Source organism: Salvelinus alpinus, chromosome 2, assembly GCF_045679555.1.
Source record: "Salvelinus alpinus chromosome 2, SLU_Salpinus.1, whole genome shotgun sequence".
In the NCBI taxonomy this organism is placed as follows: domain Eukaryota; kingdom Metazoa; phylum Chordata; class Actinopteri; order Salmoniformes; family Salmonidae; genus Salvelinus; species Salvelinus alpinus.
The window spans coordinates 107,069,466-107,096,669 of NC_092087.1; the positions used below are offsets into that span (position 1 = coordinate 107,069,466).

General features: G+C 41.7%; 2 protein-coding genes across 2 annotated transcripts in view; both read left to right on the forward strand.

Moving 5' to 3' along the window:
• The window catches only part of LOC139548120 (zinc finger protein 883-like), a 38,415-nt gene extending 29,011 nt beyond the window's left edge, over positions 1 to 9,404 (forward strand). Inside the window, exon 2 of the mRNA XM_071357532.1 lies at positions 4,481 to 9,404. Within this exon, the coding sequence (XP_071213633.1) occupies positions 4,481 to 5,463 (983 nt within the window). The 3' untranslated portion in view covers positions 5,464 to 9,404. The remainder of the gene's footprint in view (positions 1 to 4,480) is intronic.
• A 1,661-nt stretch (positions 9,405 to 11,065) lies between these two features.
• Positions 11,066 to 27,109, forward strand: LOC139548440 (zinc finger protein ZFP2-like). Its single transcript, XM_071358148.1, has 2 exons — positions 11,066 to 11,671; positions 23,027 to 27,109. Exons 1-2 carry the CDS (start codon positions 11,323 to 11,325, stop codon positions 24,193 to 24,195), a joined length of 1,518 nt encoding a protein of 505 aa, XP_071214249.1. The 5' UTR covers positions 11,066 to 11,322; the 3' UTR covers positions 24,196 to 27,109.
• Positions 27,110 to 27,204: the final 95 nt, after the last annotated feature.

Sequence of the window (27,204 nt, forward strand, 5' to 3'; positions counted from 1 at the left end):
CTGAGTAGGCTAAACTAGTAGGCTAAACCCGCTAGCTAACATAGCACCCCTCTCTGTTTGAGCCCGGTGTCTGAGTAGGCTAAACTAGGAGGCTAAACCAGCTAGCTAACATAGCATCCCTCTCTGTTTGAGCCGGGTGTCCGAGTAGGCTAAACTAGGAGGCTAAACCCGCTAGCTAACATAGCATCCCTCTCTGTTTGAGCCCGGTGTCTGAGTAGGCTAAACTAGGAGGCTAAACCCGCTAGCTAACATAGCATCCCTCTCTGTTTGAGCCCGGTGTCTGAGTAGGCTAAACTAGGAGGCTAAACCCGCTAGCTAACATAGCATCCCTCTCTGTTTGAGCCGGGTGTCTGAGTAGGCTAAACCAGGAGGCTAAACCCGCTGCATTCGCTAAGTAAGTGAAAGTGAAACACATACTATGAAATATAGCTAGCTCTCGCTTCATTTTTGAATAAATTATTTGTTAAAAACTGTTCAGCTATTGTGTCTTTCTCTCTTTGAGTCAACTACTCACAATTTTTTTTTGCACTGCAGTGCTAGCTAGCTGTAGCTTATGCTTTCAGTACTAAATTCATTCTCTCATCATTTGATTGGGTCAACAATATGTCAGTTAATGCTGCAAGAGCTGATATGTTGGAGGACGTCCTCCGGAAGTTGTCATGCTTACTGTGTAAGTCTATGGAAGGGGGTGAAAACCATGAGCCTCCTAGGTTTTGTATTGAAGTCAATGTACAAAGAGGAGGACGGAAGCTAGCTGTCCTCTGGCTACACCATGGTGCTACCCTGCAGAGTGCTGTTGAGCCTACTGTAGACCTTCATTGCAAAACAGTGTGTTTCAATAAATTATTTGGTGACGAGAATATATTTAGTTTAGTTTTATCTACTTCTGAGGCGCCTCCACTGGAAGACACATCTGTTGGGTTGGTAGCGTGTGGAAAGAGACTATTGAGAACAGTCCAAGACACATCTGTTGGGTTGGTAGCGTGTGGAAAGAGGCTGTTGAGAGCAGTCCAAGACACGTCTGTTGGGTTGGTAGGTTGTGGAAAGAGACTATTGAGAACAGTCCAAGACACATCTGTTGGGTTGGTAGCGTGCGGAAAGAGACTATTGAGAACAGTCCAAGACACATCTGTTGGGTTGGTAGCGTGTGGAAAGAGACTATTGAGAACAGTCCAAGACACATCTGTTGGGTTGGTAGCGTGCGGAAAGAGACTATTGAGAACAGTCCAAGACACATCTGTTGGGTTGGTAGCGTGTGGAAAGAGACTATTGAGAACAGTCCAAGACACGTCTGTTGGGTTGGTAGCGTGTGGAAAGAGACTATTGAGAGCAGTCCAAGACACGTCTGTTGGGTTGGTAGCGTGTGGAAAGAGACTATTGAGAACAGTCCAAGACACGTCTGTTGGGTTGGTAGCGTGTGGAAAGAGACTATTGAGAGCAGTCCAAGACACGTCTGTTGGGTTGGTAGCGTGTGGAAAGAGGCTATTGAGAGCAGTCCAAGTTATGGACTTAGACCTGCCTCTTCACAGTTGGGGGTTATTGCTGTTGATTAGGTTTGATGGAGGTGTGTGGCGACCAATCAGGGGAGAGCTTGTCTGTCAGGGTATTGAACAGGGGTGTGTTCAATTTGATTGAACGTTGCGGAAGAGTTTGTACTGAATAACACTATTACCAACATTTTCTTGTACGTTCTTGAACAGGCTAGAGTCTAAGGCATTTTGCGTCATTTTTCACTACTGTCATAACTCTCCTGTGATGATCTGAAGGATCAGGATACAGTGGGTCTCTCTCGTAGAGGGGGGAGAGCGAGAAGTTGGCTGTTTTATGGTCAGTCATAAAATACGGTGCCCCTATGGCCTGTAGTGTTCGAGATTAGAATGTAAACTGTGGAACACGGAGAGACCCTTGCACAATCAAAAGTTTGAATAATTAAACAATATTTCTATTTTTGAGAATGTGGGAGTGGTCCATGGACACTTAAGGGACAGTCATGACGAGTGTGCTTTATTTGGTGATCTCATGAAGGACAGGAAACACTCTTTACTGTGTCTTTGGTTGTGTACACGTCTTAATTATGGGGGTTACATCTACATATTGTGAAATGTATGTGATTAAACATGAAACTATTTGTGAAAAGATGTAATGTGATGTTAACCTTCTAAATAAGAAAATATTCATGTAAAGTTAACCAAATCAGAGGCCACGGCCACGTGAGCGTAGACATTATGTCAGCGTCATGGACCACCCTTTTCTCAAAAGTATATAAAACCCACTCCTGACTAAATTTACATCAGACCACGCAAACGTAAGCTAAGGTTGCAAACGGTTGGATTTTTAAGACCAGAAAATATGAAGCGGCAGCTACAAGTTGAAATGGTTGGCACTACAACTCTACCGAAGGACAGGACTATACAGCGTGGAGCATTGGCTACGCGGCTGGAAATGGTTAAACTCTGAGACTATCGATTCACTACAGAATAAGAGCAAATCTTAGGTACTAATTACTAGTCTGCAGCTAGAAAATACGATTCACTACAGAAGTAAGAAGTCCTAGGCCGTCAAGCTACCAGTCTGCAGCCAGAAATGTACGAAGCCAAGGACAAGAATACCGACAACCGCCGAAACATCTACAGTATTCTATGCGACAACCATGGGTACACCTAACGTATCCATTATAAACACAACCAGAGACTTTGCCGATTGACTCTCCAGCAGATGGACCGGCGACCACAGAGAGAGACAACAAGACATACACTCGTAAATGTGATTTATTTTCGATTGAGCCGTAGTTCATGTAAAGTATTAGCAATTTCTATGAGTGTAGTTATCAGCTATGAGTTTCCCGCTCTTGAGCGGTCCACACCCTCTTTCTTTGTCTACCAAGCCGTCATATCTGTTTCATCCGCTAGGGACTTTTTCTTTGTATCATGTAATACCCCCATGTATGAACTAATTGTGTGTATGATAAAGTAATTTATATGTTTAAAGTATTGACTAAAGAATTCCACTCTGAAACGTGTTTAACGGTGTGAAATGTATTAGAATTATAAGACTTTAATCTAATAATGTGTGTGTGTAAGACAAGTTAAGACAACATAACATTGTGTTACTATGTAGCAATGTGAGAAATGTATAGTGAAGGCAACAAAGGACAACTGAACTACAGATGACCTGGTTATAACTCTGAAAACTGACAACAGGAAAGAGGGCCCTTTCCAAGGCCCCTCTAATCTAGGGAGGAGAGGAACAGAAACTGCCAGGCTATACTGTGTGCACTCCCCAGGCTGGTAGAAAAGGGATGAACTAGCAATGTGAAATGTGGAAGAATACAGCCCACCTAAAGAGAGGTGGAGTTTCTTCTTCTGGTAGCCAGGAGCTCCCCCCCCCCCCCCGTGCTGAACTAAAGCATCCCCTTAAATTTCCCAGGTGTGTTGCAGCCGAACGTGGCCGAGTGGCCTTAGGTGTGGGCATTGCCCTGCAGCCTAGCTTGCTGCAGCCTATAATGCTGGTGTCTGACGCTCCAAACAGTGGCTTTGCCACACACCAAAAATCATGTTACACTATTATTGCACACAGAGTGAGTCCATGCAACTGTTGTTACTCCTGAACTTGTTTAGGCCATAACAAATGGGTTGAATACTTATTGACTGAAGACATTTGTTCCACATGACATTATGGGTATTGTGTCTGGGCCAGTTATACCGAGGCTAAATGTAATCCATTTAAAAAAAAGTTAAGTCGTTCATTCTATTGTTTCTAGCCAAAAACACTGGTTGTTCATTCTATTGTTTCTAGCCAATCATACTGGTTGTTCATTCTATTGTTTCTAGCCAATCATACTGGTTATTCATTCTATAGTTTCTAGCCAAAAACACTGGTTGTTCATTCTATTGTTTCTAGCCAATCATACTGGTTGTTCATTCTATAGTTTCTAGCCAATCACACTGGTTGTTCATTCTATATAGTTTCTAGCCAATCATACTGGTTGTTCATTCTATAGTTTCTAGCCAATCACACTGGTTGTTCATTCTATTGTTTCTAGCCAATCACACTGGTTGTTCATTCTATTGTTTCTAGCCAATCATACTGGTTGTTCATTCTATAGTTTCTAGCCAATCACACTGGTTGTTCATTCTATATAGTTTCTAGCCAATCACACTGGTTGTTCATTCTATTGTTTCTAGCCAATCACACTGGTTGTTCATTCTATAGTTTCTAGCCAATCACACTGGTTGTTCATTCTATTGTTTCTAGCCAATCACACTGGTTGTTCATTCTATTGTTTCTAGCCAATCATACTGGTTGTTCATTCTATTGTTGCTGATTGGTTGATAGCTGTTAGTTATTCACGTTAATCCCGGGTAATGGCTGTTAACAGTTCCATTTGAATTGTTCCACAGCCCATAATGGAGGGTTCATTCAGGTCTCTCTGTTTAACTAAATACTCTGTTTAACTAAATACTCCTTTTGTCTTTGGCAGGAGAGAGACCAGACTCTCAATCTGACAGCAGAAAGAGTCCTTCAGGGGAACCAGACCCTGAGACGCCCAATCCAGCGATGCAACACCACTGCTCCCAGTGTAATATGAGTTTTAAGTGGTTATGGAAGCTGAAAGAGCATGAAAGGAAACACACAGGAGAAAAGCCCTTCCAATGCTCCCAGTGTGGAAATAAATTCTCACGATCACATGACCTAAAATCACATGAGAGGACACACACAGGGGAAAAACCACACAATTGCTCACAGTGTGGAAAGTTTTTTTCCCATTTAGGGAACCTGAACAAACATAAGAGAATACACTCTGGAGAGAAGCCTTACCCCTGTTCCCATTGTGGAAAGAATTTTAGGTTGTCAGGTAACCTGAAAACGCACGAGAGGACACACACAGGGGAGAAACCGTACCATTGCTCCCTGTGCGGAAAGGATTTTACCAAGTTAGGGAACCTGAAAGATCACGAGAAGAAACACACAGGAGAAAAGCCTTACCACTGCTCCAATTGTGGAAAGAGATTTTCAACATCATCAGACTTAAGAAAGCATGAGATGACGCACACAGGGGAGAAATCTTACCATTGCTCTCAGTGTGGAAATAGTTTCTTACGATCACATGACCTAAAATCACATGAGCGGACACACACAGGGGAAAAACCACACAGTTGTTCCCAGTGTGGAAAGTGTTTTTTGCATTTAGGGAACCTGAACAAACATAAGAAAATACACTCAGGAGAGAAGCCTTACCCCTGTTCCCATTGTGAAAAATTCTTTAGGTCGTTAGATAACATGAGGGAGCATGAGAAGACACACATGGGTAAGAAGCTTCACCATTGCGCCTTGTGCGGAAAGAGATATTCACGATCACATGACCTAAAATCACATAAAAGGAAACACACAGGCGAAGAAAACACACAATTACACACCAAGGGGAAAAATCACACAATTGGTCCCAGTGTGGAAAGAATTTAACGCAGTTAGAGAACCGTTCCCATTGTGGAACTATATTTTCCCGGTCACATTACCTAAATTCACATCAAATCAAACCAAGCTATATTTATTCAGCACATTTCAGACATGGAATGGAACGCAATGGGCTTCACAGGAAAAAACGATGAAAACAAAAACTGAAATATTTACTACACACAACAAACATAAGAGGATAAAAAACTAAAGATTAACAATAAAAACATTTGTGCCCAGCTGTCGATAAAAACACCGGTGGGCTAGCACTGCTAGCATTTGTCTGCTCCATTTTCATGATGGCGGCTAATTGCTACTTAACAGGAATCCAGGACACAAACTTGCGGTGTTAGCCGTAAAGGCTGACTGCATTGCGGAACCAATTGTTTGTTTTTTTAATGTTTTTTTAAAATTATGGAATATTACAACATACAATCTACCTGCAGTGAAGCCGTTCAACATTTACATTACATTCAGTCATCTAGCAGACTCGCATCCAGAGTTACCCACAGGAGCAACAAGGGTCAAGTGTCCCGCTCAAAGGGATGTCGACAGATCTCCCACCAAGTCAAATCGAGGACTCAAACCATTTATATATTTTGTGAAATGAATACCAAGTATATCTACTTCACCATCAGACCCATTTTATAGGTTAACTACAGGATCATGTAAAAGCTGTATTTTTTTAAAGATCCAATACGTAATATTGTAGCCTTATCATAATTAGGAGTACAGAAAAGTTATCTAGATCTTCAATGAGACATTGGCAGGGATCTAGCTTGCGGACTTAATATAAAACACGAGTCATTGGCATACATGGACACCTATTTGTTTTTAAGCCTTGGATTTCTAATCCTCTAATAATGTTGTTGTTAGAGCCGATGTGGAGATATTTGTTTTTAAGCCTTGGATTTCTAATCCTCTAATAATGTTGTTGTTAGAGCCGATGTGGAGATATTTGTTTTTAAGCCTTGGATTTCTAATCCTCTAATAATGTTGTTGTTAGAGCCGATGTGGAGATATTTGTTTTTAAGCCTTGGATTTCTAATCCTCTAATAATGTTGTTGTTAGAGCCGATGTGGAGATATTTGTTTTTAAGCCTTGGATTTCTAATCCTCTAATAGTGTTGTTGTTAGAGCCGATGTGGAGATATTTGTTTTTAAGCCTTGGATTTCTAATCCTCTAATAGTGTTGTTGTTAGAGCCGATGTGGAGATATTTGTTTTTAAGCCTTGGATTTCTAATCCTCTAATAGTGTTGTTGTTAGAGCCGATGTGGAGATATTTGTTTTTAAGCCTTGGATTTCTAATCCTCTAATAGTGTTGTTGTTAGAGCCGATGTGGAGATATTTGTTTTTAAGCCTTGGATTTCTAATCCTCTAATAGTGTTGTTGTTAGAGCCGATGTGGAGATATTTGTTTTTAAGCCTTGGATTTCTAATCCTCTAATAGTGTTGTTGTTAGAGCCGATGTGGAGATATTTGTATAAAAGACAGAACATACAAGGCTCCATGTACGTGTAAATATATGAAATATGAATGTATATGATGAAGTATCAGGTACCTTTATGATTTATATTGATCTGATTGAGATATATTCCTTTGTTGTTAGTGGAACTTAGTATTTGGTTCCCCCTCTTGCCCATTCATTGTACTGTGGTAAGTGTGTTAGTGTTAGGATAAAGGCAGGAAGTTGGGACTTCAGGCGAGGGGAGGAGTCCTAGCTAGACACGGGTGCGGTGTAGTCTTTTGACCATACAGACATACAAACAGGCCATTTTATGTATTTTTCACGTCAAGTAATCTATGCTTTTAGTTGATTGGAGAATCATTTTTTTGTTCGATATAAGAAGAATAAACCTTTTTGTTGCACCAGGATCCCTGGATCTCATTGAATGTTTTTGCCGTTTGGGAACTTTGAATGTGGACTGTATACGTCCGAAACAACCCTGCTTCAGGCTTGGGCAGTTGGCTGTGGTCAATTGGGTAAGGAAGCCACTACAGTTGTTATTTGATCTGATTTTAAGAGCATTTCGATGGCCATAACGAATAGATATGTTGACAGCAGACGCCCTTGTTTAACTCCTCTTGACAATTCAAAACTCTCTGAGAAGTAGCCGCTGTTTACTATTTTACAGCTGGGGTTTGCTACACATAACTTTTACCTCTTGAATAAGAGACTCAACAAAATGTTCAAAGTCCAGGCATGTATATATAAAATCCAGTCTTGCTTTTTTCAGATGACTTTTCAAAATCTGCTATAAATACCAGGCCTGACTTCTTAGATGTTTCATGATGTTCTTTTATTTCTAGTAGTTGTCGTATATTATCTCCAATGTATCGCCCATGTAAAAAACCTGTCTGATCAGGATGAACAATACCTGGTTAAACCTTTTTAATTCTGAGTGCTTTGTATTTCGCTAGTATTTTTGCATATATCTACTTAAAATATTTTGCTTCCTCTTTTAAAATATAATTCGGAGAATCATTGATGACTTTGTCTTTAATAAGTTTCTGCCAATTATTTTTGGTAGAGTTTCTGTGTTGGAGATTCAGGAAGAATTTGGTGCATTTTTCTCCATATTCCATCGTTTTCTTTATTTTTGTAATAGATTACATTAGTTCGTCCAGTTCTTTTTGTTTTTCCTCCAACTTATTTTGTATCTCTGTAGTATCATTTTTATTGCTATCTACCTGTACTATAGGTTCATGTATTTCCATTGTTAGTCTTGTCTCTTTAGACAGAAACAACGTTTTTTTAAATTATTGATGAATATTGAATTGAATGACCTCTGAAGGTACATTTAAAGGTATCCCAAAAAATAAGGGGATTTGCTGAACCTATATTGTACTGGAAAAAAATCTGTTATAAATGATTTAGTCTTAGTTAAGAATAAATTGTCCTGCAGTAGACTTTGATAAGATGTCAATATCCCCATCCACATGAAAAATCTGTAAGAGTTAGATGAAGGCCAATTAGATGATGGTCTGATCACATTCTGTCTCCTATCAATACTTGTTTAACTTTTGATGCGAGAGAGAAAGAGACAAGAAAGTAGTCAAGATGACTAGCTTAATTATGTCTCCTCCATGTATATCGCAATAGGTCAGGGGTTGTTAGTCCATAATATTTGTGATCTCCGTAAGGGCACGGTGATGAGTGATTAGCTTTACGGTCCATTGAGGTACTTAACACTGTGTTATAGTCTACTAGCATAATCATATGATCATTTGTTGCCTGTAAGTTCAATAAATTGGTATAAATGTTTTCTAATAAGTATGGATCATCCTGATTTGGACCATATAGATTAATACCATATAGATTATCTGTTTTTCCATCCACTTTTATATTCAAAAGGATCCACCTTCCTTGCGAATAATTCCTGGCTGTTTACACATTCGGATCGACATTTTTGATAATTAATATCATCACACCTTTTGAGTTCCTTTGTCCATGACAGAACATTATTTCACCACCCCATTCCTTTTCCCACACAACTTCATCTAAGGATGTAGATTGAGTTTCCTGTCAGTAGTATATGTTATATTCCCTTTCTTTCAGCCGCATAAAGACTGATCTTTTCCTATAATCTCTTAAGCCGTTACAATTATAACTAGCTATACTTATTGTAGCCCTTACTGTAACTATATACTATTCTCAGTCTAAATGAACCATAATTAGTGCTTGTGAAGTTACTGCCATAAGAGGTATTATGACGGTCAAAAATAGAGATTTCAAATGTCTGATGTTTAGAATTCAAGAAACAGGTTCGAGCAACATTTGTTTGGTTCTGTCAGATGTTAGAACATTTAGTCAAGATATTATGTGTAGTAGATCTGTGTAGATATGTGTGTATGATACTGGATGTGATTTAGTGAGAGTGTGTACGATGTCTGGATTAGAGTAAGACTATAATGTGTGATGTCTAAATAAAGAAAAACCCATGAAAGAGACCTTGCGTTACTATAGAGACGGCTTCACTACAGTACACATGTATCCCGTACAATATGTTATTATTCCCCAATGTTTCTGTTCTGATATCTTCCCATTGCTTGTTGTAAACATAAATAAACATGTAGACAAAGACACAAAAGATAGACAAACAAAAATCATATTTAATTACAGAAAGGTTCTCGACAATAGAGAGAGACAGAGTGAGAGAAGAAAAGAGAGGGGAGAGGAGAGAGAGAAGCTACTGGGGAATCCTCCACAAGCTACTGGGGAATCCTCCACGAGCTACTGGGGAATCCTCCACAAGCTACTGGGGAATCCTCCACAAGCTACTGGGGAATCCTCCACAAGCTACTGGGGAATCCTCCACGAGCTATTGGGGAATCCTCCACAAGCTACTGGGGAATCCTCCACGAGCTACTGGGGAATCCTCCACAAGCTACTGGGGAATCATCCACAAGCCAAGAGTGTGCAAAGCTGTCATCAAGGCTTTGAAGAATCTCAAATATAAAATATATTTTGGTTTAACACTTTTTTGGTTACTACATGATTCCATATGTGTTATTTCATAGTTTTGATGTCTTCACAATTAAAGAAATAAAGGAAAACCCTGGAATGAGTAGGTGTATCCAAACTTTTGACTGGTACTGTATGTTGGGTAGAATGTGGAACGACTCACCACATTGGTTAATATTCACTGTAGTAGAAACATCTGTTGGGTTGGTAGGATGTGGAAAGACCCACCCCAGTCCACCCACCTCATTGGTTAGTTTTCTCTGGGTAATGAGTCACGCAGTTTAAAGGCAGTCGTCCATTTTGAACCCACAACTCCTCCCTGTTTTTCAACTAGTCGCTCAGTACAGCACCGTTAACGTTTAATTTAACGTTCTACTACTTTTCCGTACTGAACACAGCTCAGTACAGCACCGTTAACGTTTAATTTAACGTTCTACTACTTTTCCGTACTGAACACAGCTCAGTACCGCAACCGTTAACGTTTAATTTAACGTTCTACTACTTTTCCGTACTGAACACAGCTCAGTACAGCACCGTTAACGTTTAATTTAACGTTCTACTACTTTTCCGTACTGAACACAGCTCAGTACTGTTACACCATGTAGGAGCAGTTTGGACCTACTCAGTACTGTTACACCGTGTAGGAGCAGTTTGGACCTACTCAGTACTGTTACACCGTGTAGGAGCAGTTTGGACCTATTCAGTACTGTTACACCGTGTAGGAGCAGTTTGGACCTACTCAGTACTGTTACACCGTGTAGGAGCAGTTTGGACCTATTCAGTACTGTTACACCGTGTAGGAGCAGTTTGGACCTACTCAGTACTGTTACACCGTGTAGGAGCAGTTTGGACCTAGCTGCCTTATTGGGATATGAACTGTTTGTTTGATTTTCTAAATGTGCAGGAGTAAATTGTTTTAAATTCTCACCCATTAAAGATATTCGCTAAATCGACACATGCTTTTCTTTATACGTCTCAATATAATTATATTATATCATTAAATAAATGAAAAATCTAATTAAGTGTCTCAAAATAAAATAAAGATTTCCCTTGACTGTGTTACCCTCCCCAGCCAGCAAATGGCGATGTGCCTGTTTCAGGCAATGCTGCCGGTGTGACGTATAATCTAATGGACGGGACTCTTCTTCAACAACAAAAGCGAGTCATTCACCTCCATTGCTTTCTAGCCAACATAGCCGAAAACATTTCAGCTCTTTAAATGCTTACGTTGTATATTACCCACTGTGTTTTAAACACACTTGTCGTATCTATTAGCTAGTTACACCATTTAATTGAATATTTACGTTGTTGTTAGTCAGCTAGCTAGCTAGCTGGCTGGGTAAATTAGCAGTAGTGTTAGCCTAGTCACTAATGCTAACTAGCTAACTAGCTAACATCCCGACCATGAGCTCACTAAACGACTCCCCCACTTCCAAAGAGGAGGTCTACTGGACGGAGAAAGAAGCTCTGGGGCTGAACATTGTCGTGAAAGAGGAGAAGGAAGAAGAGGATGTCACAGTAAAACAAGAAACAGAGATTGAGGCTGTTACAGTGAAAGAAGAAGAGAAAGACGTTACATTGACAGAAGATGAAGACGCGTTCAGAGTGAAAGAGGAGGAGGATGTTACAGTGAAAGAGGAGGTGACTGTCACAGTGAAAGAAGAGGAAGACGTTTTTGGAATGAAGGAAGTGGGGGAGATTACTGTCACATTGGAGGAAGAAGAGGAGGAGACAGGAGATCTGATTAACAGCAGTGAGTAATATCTTAAAAACGGGTACAAACTCTGCAGTTGTTGAACCGATGTGTGGTTTTAAAGGGGCATTCTACTGAAGGTCTACACTTTAATAGTTCTGTGCTTTAGGAATTGTGAAAGCTACAAATAGGCAGGGCGGCCAATAAACTGTTAATCAATCAAATTCAATCAAATTTATTTATAAGCCCTTCTTACATCAGCTGATGTCACAAATTGCTGTACAGAAACCCAGCCTAAAACCCCAAACAGCAAGCAATGCAGGTGTAGAAGCACGGTGGCTAGGAAAAACTCCCTGGAATGGCCAGAACCTAGGAAGAAACCTAGTAAGGAACCAGGCTCTGAGGAACCTAGGCAGAAACATAGAGGTACCAGGCTATGAGGGGTGGCCAGTCCTCTTCTGGCTGTGCCGGGTGGACATTATAACAGAACACAATAATCAGTGGTTGTCGAGGGTGCAACAGGTCAGCACCTCAGGAGTAAATGTCAGTTTGCTTTTCATAGCCGATCATTCAGAGTATCTCTACAGCTCCTGCTGTCTCTAGAGAGTTGAAAACAGCAGGTCTGGGACAGGCAGCACGTCCAGTGAACAGGTCAGGGTTCCATAGCCGCAGGCAGAACAGTTGAAACTGGAGCAGCAGCACTGCGAGGTGGACTGGGGACAGCAAGGAGTCATCAGGCCATGTAGTCCTGAGGCATGGTCCTAGGGCTCAGGTCCTCCGAAAGAAAGAGCGAGAGAATTAGAGAGTGCATACTTAAATTCACACAGGACACCGGATAAGACAGGAAAAATTCTCCAGATATGACAGACTGACCCTAGCCCCCCAACACAAACTACTGCAGCATAAATACTGGAGGCTGAGACAGGAGGGGTCGGGGGACACTGTGGCCCCGTCCGACGATACCCCCGGACAGGGCTAAACAGGCAGGATATAACCCCACCCACTTTGCCAAATCACAGCCCCCACACCACTAGAGGGATATCTTCAACCACCAACTTAGAAGAGCGCCAGTGACTCAGCCCCTGTAATAGGATTAGAGGCAGAGAATCCCAGTGGAGAGGGGGGAACCGGCCAGGCAGAGACAGCAAGGGCGATTCTTTGCTCCAGTGCCGTTCCGTTCACCTTCACACCCCTGGGCCAGACTACACTCAATCATAGGACCTACTGAAGAGATGAGTCTTCAATGAAGACTTAAAAGTTGAGACCGAGTCTGCGTCTCTCACATGGATAGGCAGACCATTCCATAAAAATGGAGCTCTATAGGAGATAAGCCCTGCCTCCAGCTGTTTGTGTAGAAATTCTAGGGACAATTTGGAGGCCTGCGTCTTGTGACTGTAGCGTACATGTAGGTATGTACGGCAGGACCAAATCGGAAAGATAGGTAGGAGCAAGCACATGTAATTATTTGTAGGTTAGCAGTAAAACCTTCAAATCAGCCCTTGCCTTAACAGGAAGCCAGTGTAGAGAGGCTAGCACTGAAGTAATATGATCAAATTTTCTAGTTCTAGTCAAGATTCTAGCAGCCGTGTTTAGCACTAACTGAGGTTTATTTTGTGCTTTATCCGGGTAGCCGGAAAGTAGACCATTGCAGTAGTCTAACCTAGAAGTGACAAAAGCATGGATACATCTTTCTGCATCATTTTTGGACAGAAAGTTTCTGATTTTTGAAATGTTACGTAGATGGAAAAAAGCTGTCCTTGAAACAGTCTTGATATGTTCGTCAAAAGAGAGATTAGGATCCAGAGTAACGCCGCGGTCCTTCACAGTTTTATTTGAGACGACTGTACAACCTTTGTAACATTTGTAAACATCTGAATATCTCTTTCTGTAGTGACGTCACATAAAAGCAAAAATCAACTCACGATGAAGAAGACAGAATCAAGACAAGGAAGGATAATTTTGATCTAGATGAAATGTATAAAATTAAATGTATAAAAACAAAAATGACCACATGTTATTTAAAATCCTTAGTAGTACTTTGACACATCTGTGCATCAATCTAAGTAATATAATAAAAAATAAAATAATAAATAATCCCCATCAGAATCCGTCAGTTTAAACTAGAGATATTGAGACGCAGCATGGGCTGAGTCTCAATCCACCGCATCTGCCTAGGTTGGCCTTCCGCAACTGCGGTGGAAGATGGCCGAGCTACAAATCAAATGTTATTTGTCACATGCGCCGAATACAGCAGGTGTAGGTAGACCTTACAGTGAAATGATTACTTTCAAGCCCTTAACCAACAATTCAGTTTGAAGAAAAACATTTCCTGATCTTTCTTATATCTCCTAGACAGAGGACAGACACATCAACACCTTATATCTCCTAGACAGAGGACAGACACATCAACACCTTATATCTCCTAGACAGAGGACAGACACACCAACACCTTATATCTCCTAGACAGAGGACAGACACACCAACACCTTATATCTCCTAGACAGAGGACAGACACACCAACACCTTATATCTCCTAGACAGAGGACAGACACACCAACACCTTATATCTCCTAGACAGAGGACAGACACACCAACACCTTATATCTCCTAGACAGAGGACAGACACACCAACACCTTATATCTCCTAGACAGAGGACAGACACATCAACACCTTATGTCTCCTAGACAGAGGACAGACACATCAACACCTTATATCTCCTAGACAGAGGACAGACACATCAACACCTTATATCTCCTAGACAGAGGACAGACACACCAACACCTTATATCTCCTAGACAGAGGACAGACACACCAACACCTTATATCTCCTAGACAGAGGACAGACACATCAACACCTTATATCTCCTAGACAGAGGACAGACACACCAACACCTTATATCTCCTAGACAGAGGACAGACACATCAACACCTTATATCTCCTAGACAGAGGACAGACACACCAACACCTTATATCTCCTAGACAGAGGACAGACACATCAACACCTTATATCTCCTAGACAGAGGACAGACACATCAACACCTTATATCTCCTAGACAGAGGACAGACACACCAACACCTTATATCTCCTAGACAGAGGACAGACACATCAACACCTTATGTCTCCTAGACAGAGGACAGACACATCAACACCTTATATCTCCTAGACAGAGGACAGACACACCAACACCTTATATCTCCTAGACAGAGGACAGACACATCAACACCTTATGTCTCCTAGACAGAGGACAGACACATCAACACCTTATATCTCCTAGACAGAGGACAGACACACCAACACCTTATATCTCCTAGACAGAGGACAGACACATCAACACCTTATGTCTCCTAGACAGAGGACAGACACATCAACACCTTATATCTCCTAGACAGAGGACAGACACACCAACACCTTATTCCTTATGAATAAACATGTTGACTGACTGTTATTCAATGCGTTTCTATAGGCTATAGTAGTAAAGGACTAATCAAATATTTTATCAAATGTTAAAGTATTTTTTTGGGGGGGGAGACTTAAAGGGATCCTACAAATCTTAATCTAATATCAAATAGCTAAATGATCCATGGCATAACCATCTTAAAACAATTCCATATGTTAGCTTAGTCTAAAAACACCAACATTCCCAATGTTGGAAATTATGGAAAAATTACAATTTATGTCAAACAGTTACACTGTTTCTATTGTTAACCTTTTGTAATTTCTTTTTTATTTAACCTTTATTTAACTAGACACAAGTCAGTTAAGAATAAATTCTTATTTACAATGACGGCCTTGGAACAGTGTTTTAACTGCCTTGTTCAGGGACAGAACGACAGATTTTTACCTTGTCGGCTCGGGGATTCGCTCTTGCAACCTTTCGGTTACTAGTCCAATGCTCGAACCACTAGGCTACCTGCCTCCCCTTGTAACACAAGTCAATTTTTAAAATTCCCCAAAATAAGCATATATTTAAAAATGTTTATACATTTTTGGGGGTCAAATTTTATGTTTACAAGTATGTTTTGTATGTTTTTCTTGTTTTGAAAAGTTATTTTGATAAATTTCATCCATTCCATGTTATTCATTCAAAGTTTTGAGTTTCTGTGATACTCAGGCAATTGAGCTAATCTGAAGACCTATATGGCCGTTATAGGCAATATGGGCACCGCTGGATATGACCTAAAATGGCGACCGATATGGTCGTTATAGTGCAATATGGGCACCAGTGGATATGACCTAAAATGGCCGTTATAGGGCAATATGGGCACCGCTGCCATCAGACTTTTAGATCACACTATGGAACGCTATGGAACGCTATGGAACACTATGGAATGCTCTGGAACACGATGGAATACTCTGGAACACTATGGAACACTATGGAACACTATAGACTATCAACTCTGGAAGATAAATATGTATTATTAGATTTAATTGTTTGTTTTTTTGTCAACAATCTACACAAAATACTGCCCTGCTGTTTCCAAAGTGGAAACATATATTGTTTTTTGGATGAATGAAAAATCAACCCCTAATATAGCTGGATTAGATGAGGGCACTTTCACCGGAACGGAATTGTGCTGAGACTCACTTCAAATGTTCGCCTGACAGAAACCATGGATTTCAAAGTTTAACAAACCATACAACTCTTTTTGACAAGGACCACTTTTACTCCCCAACTGACCCCTCGTGTCCCTAGGGGGGGGTCGTGCCCCACAGTTTGGGAACCACCCTGTAGCCTACTGACAACGTTACACGCGTGATTCGTAAATCAGGGAGAGAGATGTTTAATTAAACAAGAATGGATTCACCTTTTCAATGATAGATAAGGATACTACAGTTAAACGTTTCACATTGGATTTATTAACTACAAAAAGGTAAGATGCGTTTTTAATTCTGTTGCTGCTCTGCACACACAAGCTGGTTAGCTAGCTAGCTTGGGCCCAACGTTAAGCCACCAGACATTCAAAGCTGCTCCTCCTAGGTATAATTCTGTGGGCCTAATTCAGATAATGCATATGTCATAACAAGATGCCCAGCTCTTCAAGCCAAGTTTCCTCCATCCTCTCTCGCTCTCTCCCCACCTGCAACATTTCAGTCACATCTCGCTTCCTACACTGGTCTGTCCATAGTGACTGGCAGCTCACTGGTCTCTCCATAGTGACTGGCAGCTCAGTCACTGGTCTGTCCATAGTGACTGGCAGCTCACTGGTCTGTCCATAGTGACTGGCAGCTCACTGATCTGTCCATAGTGACTGGCAGCTCATTGGTCTGTCCATAGTGACTGGCAGCTCACTCATTGGTCTGTCCATAGTGACTGGCAGCTCACTCATTGGTCTGTCCATAGTGACTGGCAGCTCACTCATTGGTCTGTCCATAGCGACTGGCAGCTCACTCATTGGTCTGTCCATAGTGACTGGCAGCTCACTCATGGTCTGTCCATAGTGACTGGCAGCTCACTCATTGGTCTGTCCACAGTGACTGGCAGTTCAATCACTGGTCTGTCCGTAGTGACCGGCAGCTCACTGGTCTGTCCATAGTGGCTGGCAGCTCACTCACTGGTCTGTCATTATTGTGACTGGCAGCTCACTGGTCTGTCCATAGTGACTGGCAGCTCACTGGTCTGTCCATAGTGACTGGCAGCTCACTGGTCTGTCCATAGTGACTGGCAGCTCGCTCACTGGTCTGTCCATAGTGACTGGCAGCTCACTCACTGGTCTGTCATTATTGTGACTGGCAGCTCACTGGTCTGTCCATAGTGGCCGGCAGCTCACTCACTGGTCTGTCCATAGTGGCCGGCAGCTCACTCATTGGTCTGTCATTATTGTGACTGGCAGCTCACTCATTGGTCTGTCCATAGTGACTGGCAGCTCACTCATTGGTCTGTCCATAGTGACTGGCAGCTCACTCATTGGTCTGTCCATAGTGACTGGCAGCTCACTCATTGGTCTGTCCATAGTGACTGGCAGCTCACTGGTCTGTCCATAGTATCTGGCAGCTCACTCATTGGTCTATCCATAGTGACCGGCAGCTCACTCATTGGTCTGTCCATAGTGACCGGCAGCTCACTCATTGGTCTGTCCATAGTGGCTGGCAGCTCACTGGTCTGTCCATAGTGACTGGCAGCTCACTGGTCTGTCCATAGTGACTGGCAGCTCACTGGTCTGTCCATAGTGACTGGCAGCTCAATCACTGGTCTGTCCATAGTGACTGGCAGCTCACTGGTCTGTCCATAGTGACTGGCAGCTCACTGGTCTGTCCATAGTGACTGGCAGCTCACTGGTCTGTCCATAGTGACTGGCAGCTCACTGGTCTGTCCATAGTGACTGGCAGCTCACTGGTCTGTCCATAGTGACTGGCAGCTCAATCACTGGTCTGTCCATAGTGACTGGCAGCTCACTACTCTACTGTACTGAGCTATACTCCTCTGTACTGTACTGAGCTATACTCCTCTGTACTGTACTGAGCTATACTCTACTGTACTGGGCTATATTCTACTATATTGTACTGAGCTATACTCTACTATACTCTACTGTACTGAGCTATACTCTACTATACTCTACTGTACTGGGCTATACTATACTGTACTGAGCTCTACTATACTGTACTGTACTATACTCTGCTATACTGTACTGGGCTATAGTCTTCTGTGCTGTACTGAGCTATACTCTACTGTACTGGGCTATACTCTGCTATACTGTACTGAGCTATACTCTACTGTACTGGGCTATACTCTACTGTACTGGGCTATACTCTGCTATACTGTACTGAGCTATACTCTACAGTACTGGGCTATACTCTACTGTACTGGGCTATACTCTGCTATACTTTACTGAGCTATACTCTACAGTACTGGGCTATACTCTACTGTACTGGGCTATACTCTACTGTACTGGGCTATACTGTACTGAGCTATACTCTACAGTACTGAGCTATACTCTACTGTACTGAGCTATACTCTACAGTACTGAGCCATACTCTACAGTACTGAGCTATACTCTACTGTACTGAGCTATACTCTGCTATACTGTACTGAGCTATACTCTACAGTACTGAGCTATACTCTACTGTACTGAGCTATACTCTGCTATACTGTACTGAGCTATACTCTACTGTACTGGGCTATACTCTACTGTACTGGGCTATACTCTGCTATACTGTACTGGGCTATACTCTACTGTACTGAGCTATACTCTACTGTACTGAGCTATACTCTGCTATACTGTACTGAGCTATACTCTACTGTACTGGGCTATACTCTACTGTACTGGGCTATACTCTGCTATACTGTACTGGGCTATACTCTACTGTACTGGGCTATACTCTGCTATACTGTACTGAGCTATACTCTACTGTACTGGGCTATACTCTACTGTACTGAGCTATACTCTGCTATACTGTACTGAGCTATACTCTACTGTACTGGGCTATACTCTACTGTACTGGGCTATACTCTACTGTACTGGGCTATACTCTACTGTACTGGGCTATACTCTGCTATACTGTACTGAGCTATACTCTACTGTACTGGGCTATACTCTACTCTACTGGGCTATACTCTACAGTACTGAACTATACTCCACTTTTCTGTACTGTACTGAACTCTACTGTATTTCATTACAGATTTGTGAATCTTAATACTCTGAACAAAAATATAAACGCAACATGTAAAGTGTTGGTCCCATGTTTCATGAGCTGAAATAATATAATAATAATATAATATAATAATATAAGATCCCAGAAATTATCCATATGCACTAAAATATTAATTGTCTATAATGTTGTGCACAAATGTGTTTACATCCCTGTTAGTGAGAATTTATCCTGTGCCAAGATAATCCATCCACCTGACAGGTGTGGCATATCAAGAAGCTGGTTAAACAGCATGATCATTACACAGGTGCACCTTGTGCTGGGGACAATACAGGGCCACTCTAAAATGTGCAGTTTTGTCACACAACACAATGCCACAGATGTCTCAAGTTTTGAGGGAGCGTGCAATTGGCATGCTGACTACAGGAATGTCCACCAGGGTATTTGCCAGAAAATTGAATGTTCATTTCTCTGCCATAAGCCGCCTCCAACGTCGTTTTAGAGAATTTGGCAGTATGCAAATTCCGCAGACAACCGTAACCACGCCAGGACCTCCACATCCAGCGATCGTCTGAGACCAGCCACCAAACAGCTGATGAACTGTGTGAAACTGTGCACAACCAAAGGATTTCTGCACAAACTGTCAGAAACCGTCTCAGGGAAGCTCATCTGCATGCTCATCATCCTCACCAGGGTCTTGACCTGACTGCAGTTCGGCGTCGTAACCGACTCCAGTGGAAAAATGCTCACCTTCATTGGCGACTGGCACGCTGGAGAAGTGTGCTCTTCACTGATAAATTCCAGTTTCAACTGTACCAGGTAGACGGTAGACCCCAGGTATGGCGTCGTGTGGACGAGCGGTTTGCTGATGTCAACGAATTGCATTTTATCAATGGCAATTTGAATGGACAGAGATACCGTGACGAGATCCTGAGGCCCATTGTCGTGCCATTCATCCGCCGCCATCACCTCATGTTTCAGCATGATAATGCACGGTCCCATGTCTCAAGGATCTGTACACAATTACTGGAAGCTGAACATGTCCCAGTTCTTCCATGGCCTGCATACTCACCAGACATTACGCCCATTGAGCATGTTTGGGATGCTCTGGATCGACGTGTACGACAGCGTCTTCCAGTTCCCACCAATTTCCAGCAACTCTTGCAAAGCCATTGATGAGGAGTGGGACAACATTCCACAGGCCACAATCAACAGCCTGATCAACTCCATGTGAAGGAGATGTGTCACGCTGCATGAGGCAAATGGTGGTCACACCAGATACTGACTAGTTTTCTGATCCACACCCCTACCCTTTTTTTTTGTTGGTATCTGTGAACAACAGATGCATACCTGTATTCCCAGTCATGTGAAATCCATAGATTAGGGCCTAATGAATTTATTTCAATTGACTGATTTCCTTCTATGAACTGTGACTCAGTCAACTCTTTGAAAATGTTGCATGTTGCATTTATATTTTTGTTCAGTCTATTCAAATTCTACAGCGCAACGGCAGAGTCATGTCTTAAGTGGAAACTAACAGCATAAGGTGTTTACATGTCCTGATAATTAACTTAACCCCTTATGTACCATTCTAACCTCATCTTAACCCCTTATGTACCATTCTAACCTCATCTTAACCCCTTATGTACCATTCTAACCTCATCTTAACCCCTTATGTACCGTTCTAACCCCATCTTAACCCCTTATGTACCGTTCTAACCCCATCTTAACCCCTTATGTACCATTCTAACCTCATCTTAACCCCTTATGTACCATTCTAACCTCATCTTAACCCCTTATGTACCATTCTAACCTCATCTTAACCCCTTATGTACCGTTCTAACCCCATCTTAACCCCTTATGTACCGTTCTAACCCCATCTTAACCCCTTATGTACCGTTCTAGCCCCATCTTAACCCCTTATGTACCATTCTAACCTCATCTTAACCCCTTATGTACCGTTCTAACCCCATCTTAACCCCTTATGTACCGTTCTAACCCCATCTTAACCCCTTATGTACCGTTCTAGCCCCATCTTAACCCCTTATGTACCATTCTAACCCCATCTTAACCCCTTATGTACCATTCTAACCCCATCTTAACCCCTTATGTACCGTTCTAACCCCATCTTAACCCCTTATGTACCGTTCTAACCCCATCTTAACCCCTTATGTACCATTCTAACCTCATCTTAACCCCTTATGTACCATTCTAACCTCATCTTAACCCCTTATGTACCGTTCTAACCCCATCTTAACCCCTTATGTACCGTTCTAACCCCATCTTAACCCCTTATGTACCGTTCTAGCCCCATCTTAACCCCTTATGTACCATTCTAACCTCATCTTAACCCCTTATGTACCGTTCTAACCCCATCTTAACCCCTTATGTACCGTTCTAACCCCATCTTAACCCCTTATGTACCGTTCTAGCCCCATCTTAACCCCTTATGTACCATTCTAACCCCATCTTAACCCCTTATGTACCATTCTAACCCCATCTTAACCCCTTATGTACCGTTCTAACCCCATCTTAACCCCTTATGTACCGTTCTAGCCCCATCTTAACCCCTTATGTACCGTTCTAACCCCGTCTTAACCCCTTATGTACCGTTCTAACCCCATCTTAACCCCTTATGTACCGCTCTAGCCCCATCTTAACCCCTTATGTACCATTCTAACCCCATCTTAACCCCTTATGTACCGTTCTAGCCCCATCTTAACCCCTTATGTACCATTCTAGCCCCATCTTAACCCCTTATGTACCATTCTAACCCCATCTTAACCCCTTATGTACCGCTCTAGCCCCATCTTAACCCCTTATGTACCATTCTAGCCCCATCTTAATAACCCCTTATGTACCGTTCTAACCCCATCTTAACCCCTTATGTACCGTTCCAACCCCATCTTAACCCCTTATGTACCATTCGAACCCCATCTTAACCCCTTATGTACCATTCTAACCCCATCTTAACCCCTTATGTACCATTCTAGCCCCATCTTAACCCCTTATGTACCGGTCTAACCCCATCTTAACCCCTTATGTACCGTTCTAACCCCATCTTAACCCCTTATGTACCGTTCTAACCCCATCTTAACCCCTTATGTACCATTCTAACCCCATCTTAACCCCTTATGTACCGTTCTAACCCCATCTTAACCCCTTATGTACCGTTCTAACCCCATCTTAACCCCTTATGTACCGCTCTAGCCCCATCTTAACCCCTTATGTACCGTTCTAGTCCCATCTTAACTTAACCCCTTATGTACCATTCTAGTAACAACCCATCAATTAGCCATCAATTAGCCACTAGCTGTCATTATAGCAGGTAAAGGGAGATTACATATGAATAAATACATATTTTCCATACATTTCTATTGAATAATAAATCACCAGATTAAGTTCTATACATGTTTTCTGTACATACAAAATGCAGAGGGAAAATAACAAGGTTTCGAACAAGTTCCTTCTGTTGTTGCTGGACTAGAAGCATGGGTAATAATGTTGAGTTTCTTTTTTCCAGTGGAGATTAGTTTATGAATTGCCTGGCTGGGCTGTGGGACAGTGGAGATTAGTTTATACATTTCCTGACAGGGCTGTGGGACAGTGGATGTGTAGGAATGATTCAAATGGAATTGCTAACAGCCATTACCCGGGTAGTACTGTGACTAACTAACGGCTATTAAACAATTGGCATCCAGGATCCAAATGTACAGTTTTATAATGAGGGATCTAGTCCAGATTAAACCTCATAGGAAGACAGTTTTATCATGTGGAGGTTTCATTCAGGTCTCTCTGTTTAACCAAATACTCTGTCTTTGGCAGGAGAGAGACCAGACTCTCACTCTGACAGCAGTAAGAGTCCTTCAGAGGAACCAGACCCAGAGACTCCCAAACCAGTGAGACGACTCGACTGCTCCAAGTGTAATAAGAGTTTCAAGTTGTCATTGAACCTAAAAAAACATAATAGAATACACACAGGAGAAAAGCCTTACCACTGTTCCCATTGTGGAAAGAATTTTAGGTTGTTGGATAAGCTGAAGGAGCATGAGAGGACACACACAGGGGAGAAACCCTACCATTGCTCCTTGTGTGGAAAAAGTTTTTCCCAGTTAGCTAACCAAAAAGAGCATGAAAGGAAACACACCGAAGAAAAGCCTTTCCAATGTTCCCAGTGTGGAAAGAGATTTTCCCGATCACAGAACCTAAAAATACATCAGAGGACACACGCAAGGGAGAAAACGTATCTCTGCTCCCAGTGTGGAAAGTGTTTTACCCAGTTATGGAGCCTGAACAAACATAATAGAATACACACAGGAGAAAAACCTTACCACTGTTCCCATTGTGGAAAGAGTTTTGGGTTGTTAGGTAACCTAAAAGAGCATGAAAGGAAACACACAGGAGAAAAGCCTTTCCAATGTTCCCATTGTGGAAAGAGATTTACACGATCACAGCAACTAAAATCACATGAGAGGACACACACAGGGGAGAAGCCATACCACTGCTCCCAGTGTGAAAAAAGTTTTGCGCAGTTAGCGAGCCTGAACAATCATAAGAGAATACACACAGGAGAAACGCCTTACCCCTGTGCCCATTGTGAAAAGAGATTTTCACGACCACAGGAACTAAAATCACATGAGAGGACACACACCGGGGAGAAACCGTACCACTGCTCCCAGTGTAAAAGGAGTTTTTCGCTGTTAGGGAGCCTGAACAAACATAATAGAATACACACAGGAGAAAAGCCGTACCATTGTGCCCATTGTGGAAAGACCTTTTCAAGATCACAGGACCTAAAATCACATGAGAGGATACACACAGGAGAAAAGCCTTACCCCTGTGCCCATTGTGGAAAGACATTTTCACGATCACAGGACCTAAAATCACATGAGAGGACACATACTGGGGAGAAACCTTATCATTGCTCCCTGTGTGGAAAGGATTTTTCTCATTTAGGGAGCCTGAACAAACATAAGAAGGCAATGCACTCTTGAGTGAAGCCTTACCCATGTTCCCATTCCCAGGCTCTGTTCTGACTTATGTTTGATTGTTGTTTTATGCCACATTAAATAATATTGTTTATATTGTGGCAAAGAAGGGGGTCGAGTGATAAATGGCAGATATATGACAGCAGAACTAATAAACGGGCTCTGCCCGATCACTAAAATGGCCACCCCGATCAGAACTACAGATCACAAAATGGCCGACTGCCAAAACTCCCAGAAGCAAGGGGAACCCTCAGAAGGTGGAGCCGACACACAGATAAAGGGTCAAGAAAAAGCAGGAAGAGGAAGAGAGGGCTGGAAGGATCTATGAACCGTAGAGAAAGAGACAATAGATATTGGCTGGATTTACCATGTATGAGCTGGACTGTTTTGGACTTACCTGTTGGCGTTTGGACCTGGACCTACCGAGAACCCGATTCGTGTACCGAACCCTGCTATCCTTGACCTTGCCTACGACCTGGGTGGACCAGGACGGAGAAACAAACACACAGGTACTGTCCTGTTCGAAATAACTCTCATTCTGGGGTAATTTGGTGACAGTTTCCCACTTAATTTGTGACAAACGCTCATAACCTTGAAGAGGTTTGCCACAATATGAAATATATATATAATCAAGAATAGGCCTGTTTTATTTTCTTCCTCTGGAGACATGATTATGTCTAAAATCAGATTATAATTTTAAAATGTATTTTTGTTTGGATTCTACACGTTGATAGATTGGATACATGTTAGAACCCTTAGATGTTAATGACATGATTTGGATATTTTCAAATGTAAATTGTTAATTGGATGAATATTGTGTGTATTTCTTGATTCTAACCTTGAATCCTCAGGAAATGTAGTTTGGTTTCATTTAGTTAATTTGTGTTCTAGTCTTCAAGCTAAAGATGTATGAAAATGGGAGGATGTTCTGATAATGTTGTTAACATGAAAAACATTCACGACCTCTTGAAAGTTCCCATCAGTATTATTCCACCATGTTAGAGAAAACACAGGTGCTGATTGGAAAACACATTTGATTAATGCAACATTTTTATCTGAATAAAAGTATAATGAATATTTTTGTGTTAGCCACTAGTGGACATTCACTATATACATGTACAGTTGATGTCGGGAAGTTTACATACACTTAGGTTGGAGTCATTAAAACAAATTTTTCAACCACTCCACAAATTTCTTGTTAAGAAACTATAGTTTTGGCAAGTCGGTTAGGATATCTACTTTGTGCATGACACAACTAATTTTTCCAACAATTGTTTACAGACAGATTATTTCACTTATAATTCACTGTATCACAATTCCAGTGGGTCAGAAGTTTACATACACTAAGTTGACTGTGCCTTTAAACAGCTTGATAAATTCCAGAAAATGATGTCATGGCTTTAGAAGCTTCTGATAGACTAATTTACATATTTTGAGTCAATTGGAGGTGTACCTGGGGATGTATTTCAAGGCCTACCTTCAAACTCAGTGTCTCTTTGCTTGACATAATGGGAAAATCAAAAGAAATCAGCCAAGACCTCAGAAAAATCGTTGTAGACCTCCACAAGTCTGGTTCATCATTGGGAGCAATTTCCAAACACCTGAAGGTACCACGTTCATCTGTACAAACAATAGTACGCAAGTATAAACACCATGGGACCACACAGCCGTCATACTTCTCCAGAAGGAGACGCGTTCTGTCTCCTAGAGATGAACGTACTTTGGTGCGAAAAGTGCAAATCAATCCCAGAACAACAGCAAATGACCTTGTGAAGATGCTGTAGGAAACATGTACAAAAGTATCTATATACACAGTAAAACAAATCCTATATCGACATAACCTGAAAGGCTGCTCAGCAAGGAAGAAGTTACTGCTCCTAAACCGCCATAAAAAAGCCAGACTACGGTTTGCAACTGCACATGGAGACAAAGATCGTACTTTTTGGAGAAACGTCCTCTGGTCTGATGAAACAAAAATAGAACTGTTTGGCCATAATGACCATCGTTATGTTTGGAGGGAAAAGGGGGTGCTTGCAAGCTGAAGAACACCATCCCAACCGTGAAGCACAGGGGTGGCAGCATCATGTTATGGGGGTGCTTTGCTGCAGGAGGGGCTGGTGCACACAAAATAGATGACATGATGAGGCAGGAAAATGATGTGGATATATTGAAGCAACATCTGAAGACATCAGTCAGGAAGTTAAAGCTTGGTCGCAAATGGGTCATCCAAATGGACAATGACCGCAAGCATACTTCCAAAGTTGTGGCAAAATGGCTTAAGGACAACAAAGTCAAGGTATTGGATTGGCCATCACAAAGCCTTGACCTCAATCCTGTAGAACATTTGTGGGCAGAACTGAAAAAGAGTGTGCGAGCAAGGAGGCCTACAAACCTGACTCAGTTACACCAGCTCTGTCAGGAAGAATGGGCCAAAATTCACCCAATTTATTGTAGGAAGCTTTTGGAAGGCTACCCTAAACGTTTGACCCAAGTTAAACAATTTAAAGGCAATGCTACCAAATACTAATTGAGTGTATGTAAACATCTGACGCCCTGGGAATGTGATGAAAGGTATAAAATCTGAAATAAATAATTCTCTCTACTATTATATGGACATTTCACATTCTTAAAATAAAGTGGTCATCCTAACTGACCTAAGACAAGGAATGTTTACTAGGATTAAATGTCAGGAATTGTGAAAACTGAGTTTTGGCTAAGGTGTATGTTAACTTCCGACTTCAACTGAACGTCTATGTACTTACAGAAATTAACTCTTCTGAGTGGAGGGCTGGAAGGTGGATAACACAACATGTCAGTCAGAACATCAGGAGGGTTTTGAGCTTTGACCTTTTATTTAAATGAGTTTGTAAATAAAAAATAAAACTCATTATTTAAATGAGTTTTATTTAAATTAGTTTGTTCCCAGTTTAGAACAGAAAACATAAGTTGGCCTCCACACACCACATTGGTTAGTATTCTTTGTAGTAGACACATCTGTTGGGTTGGTACTGTTAC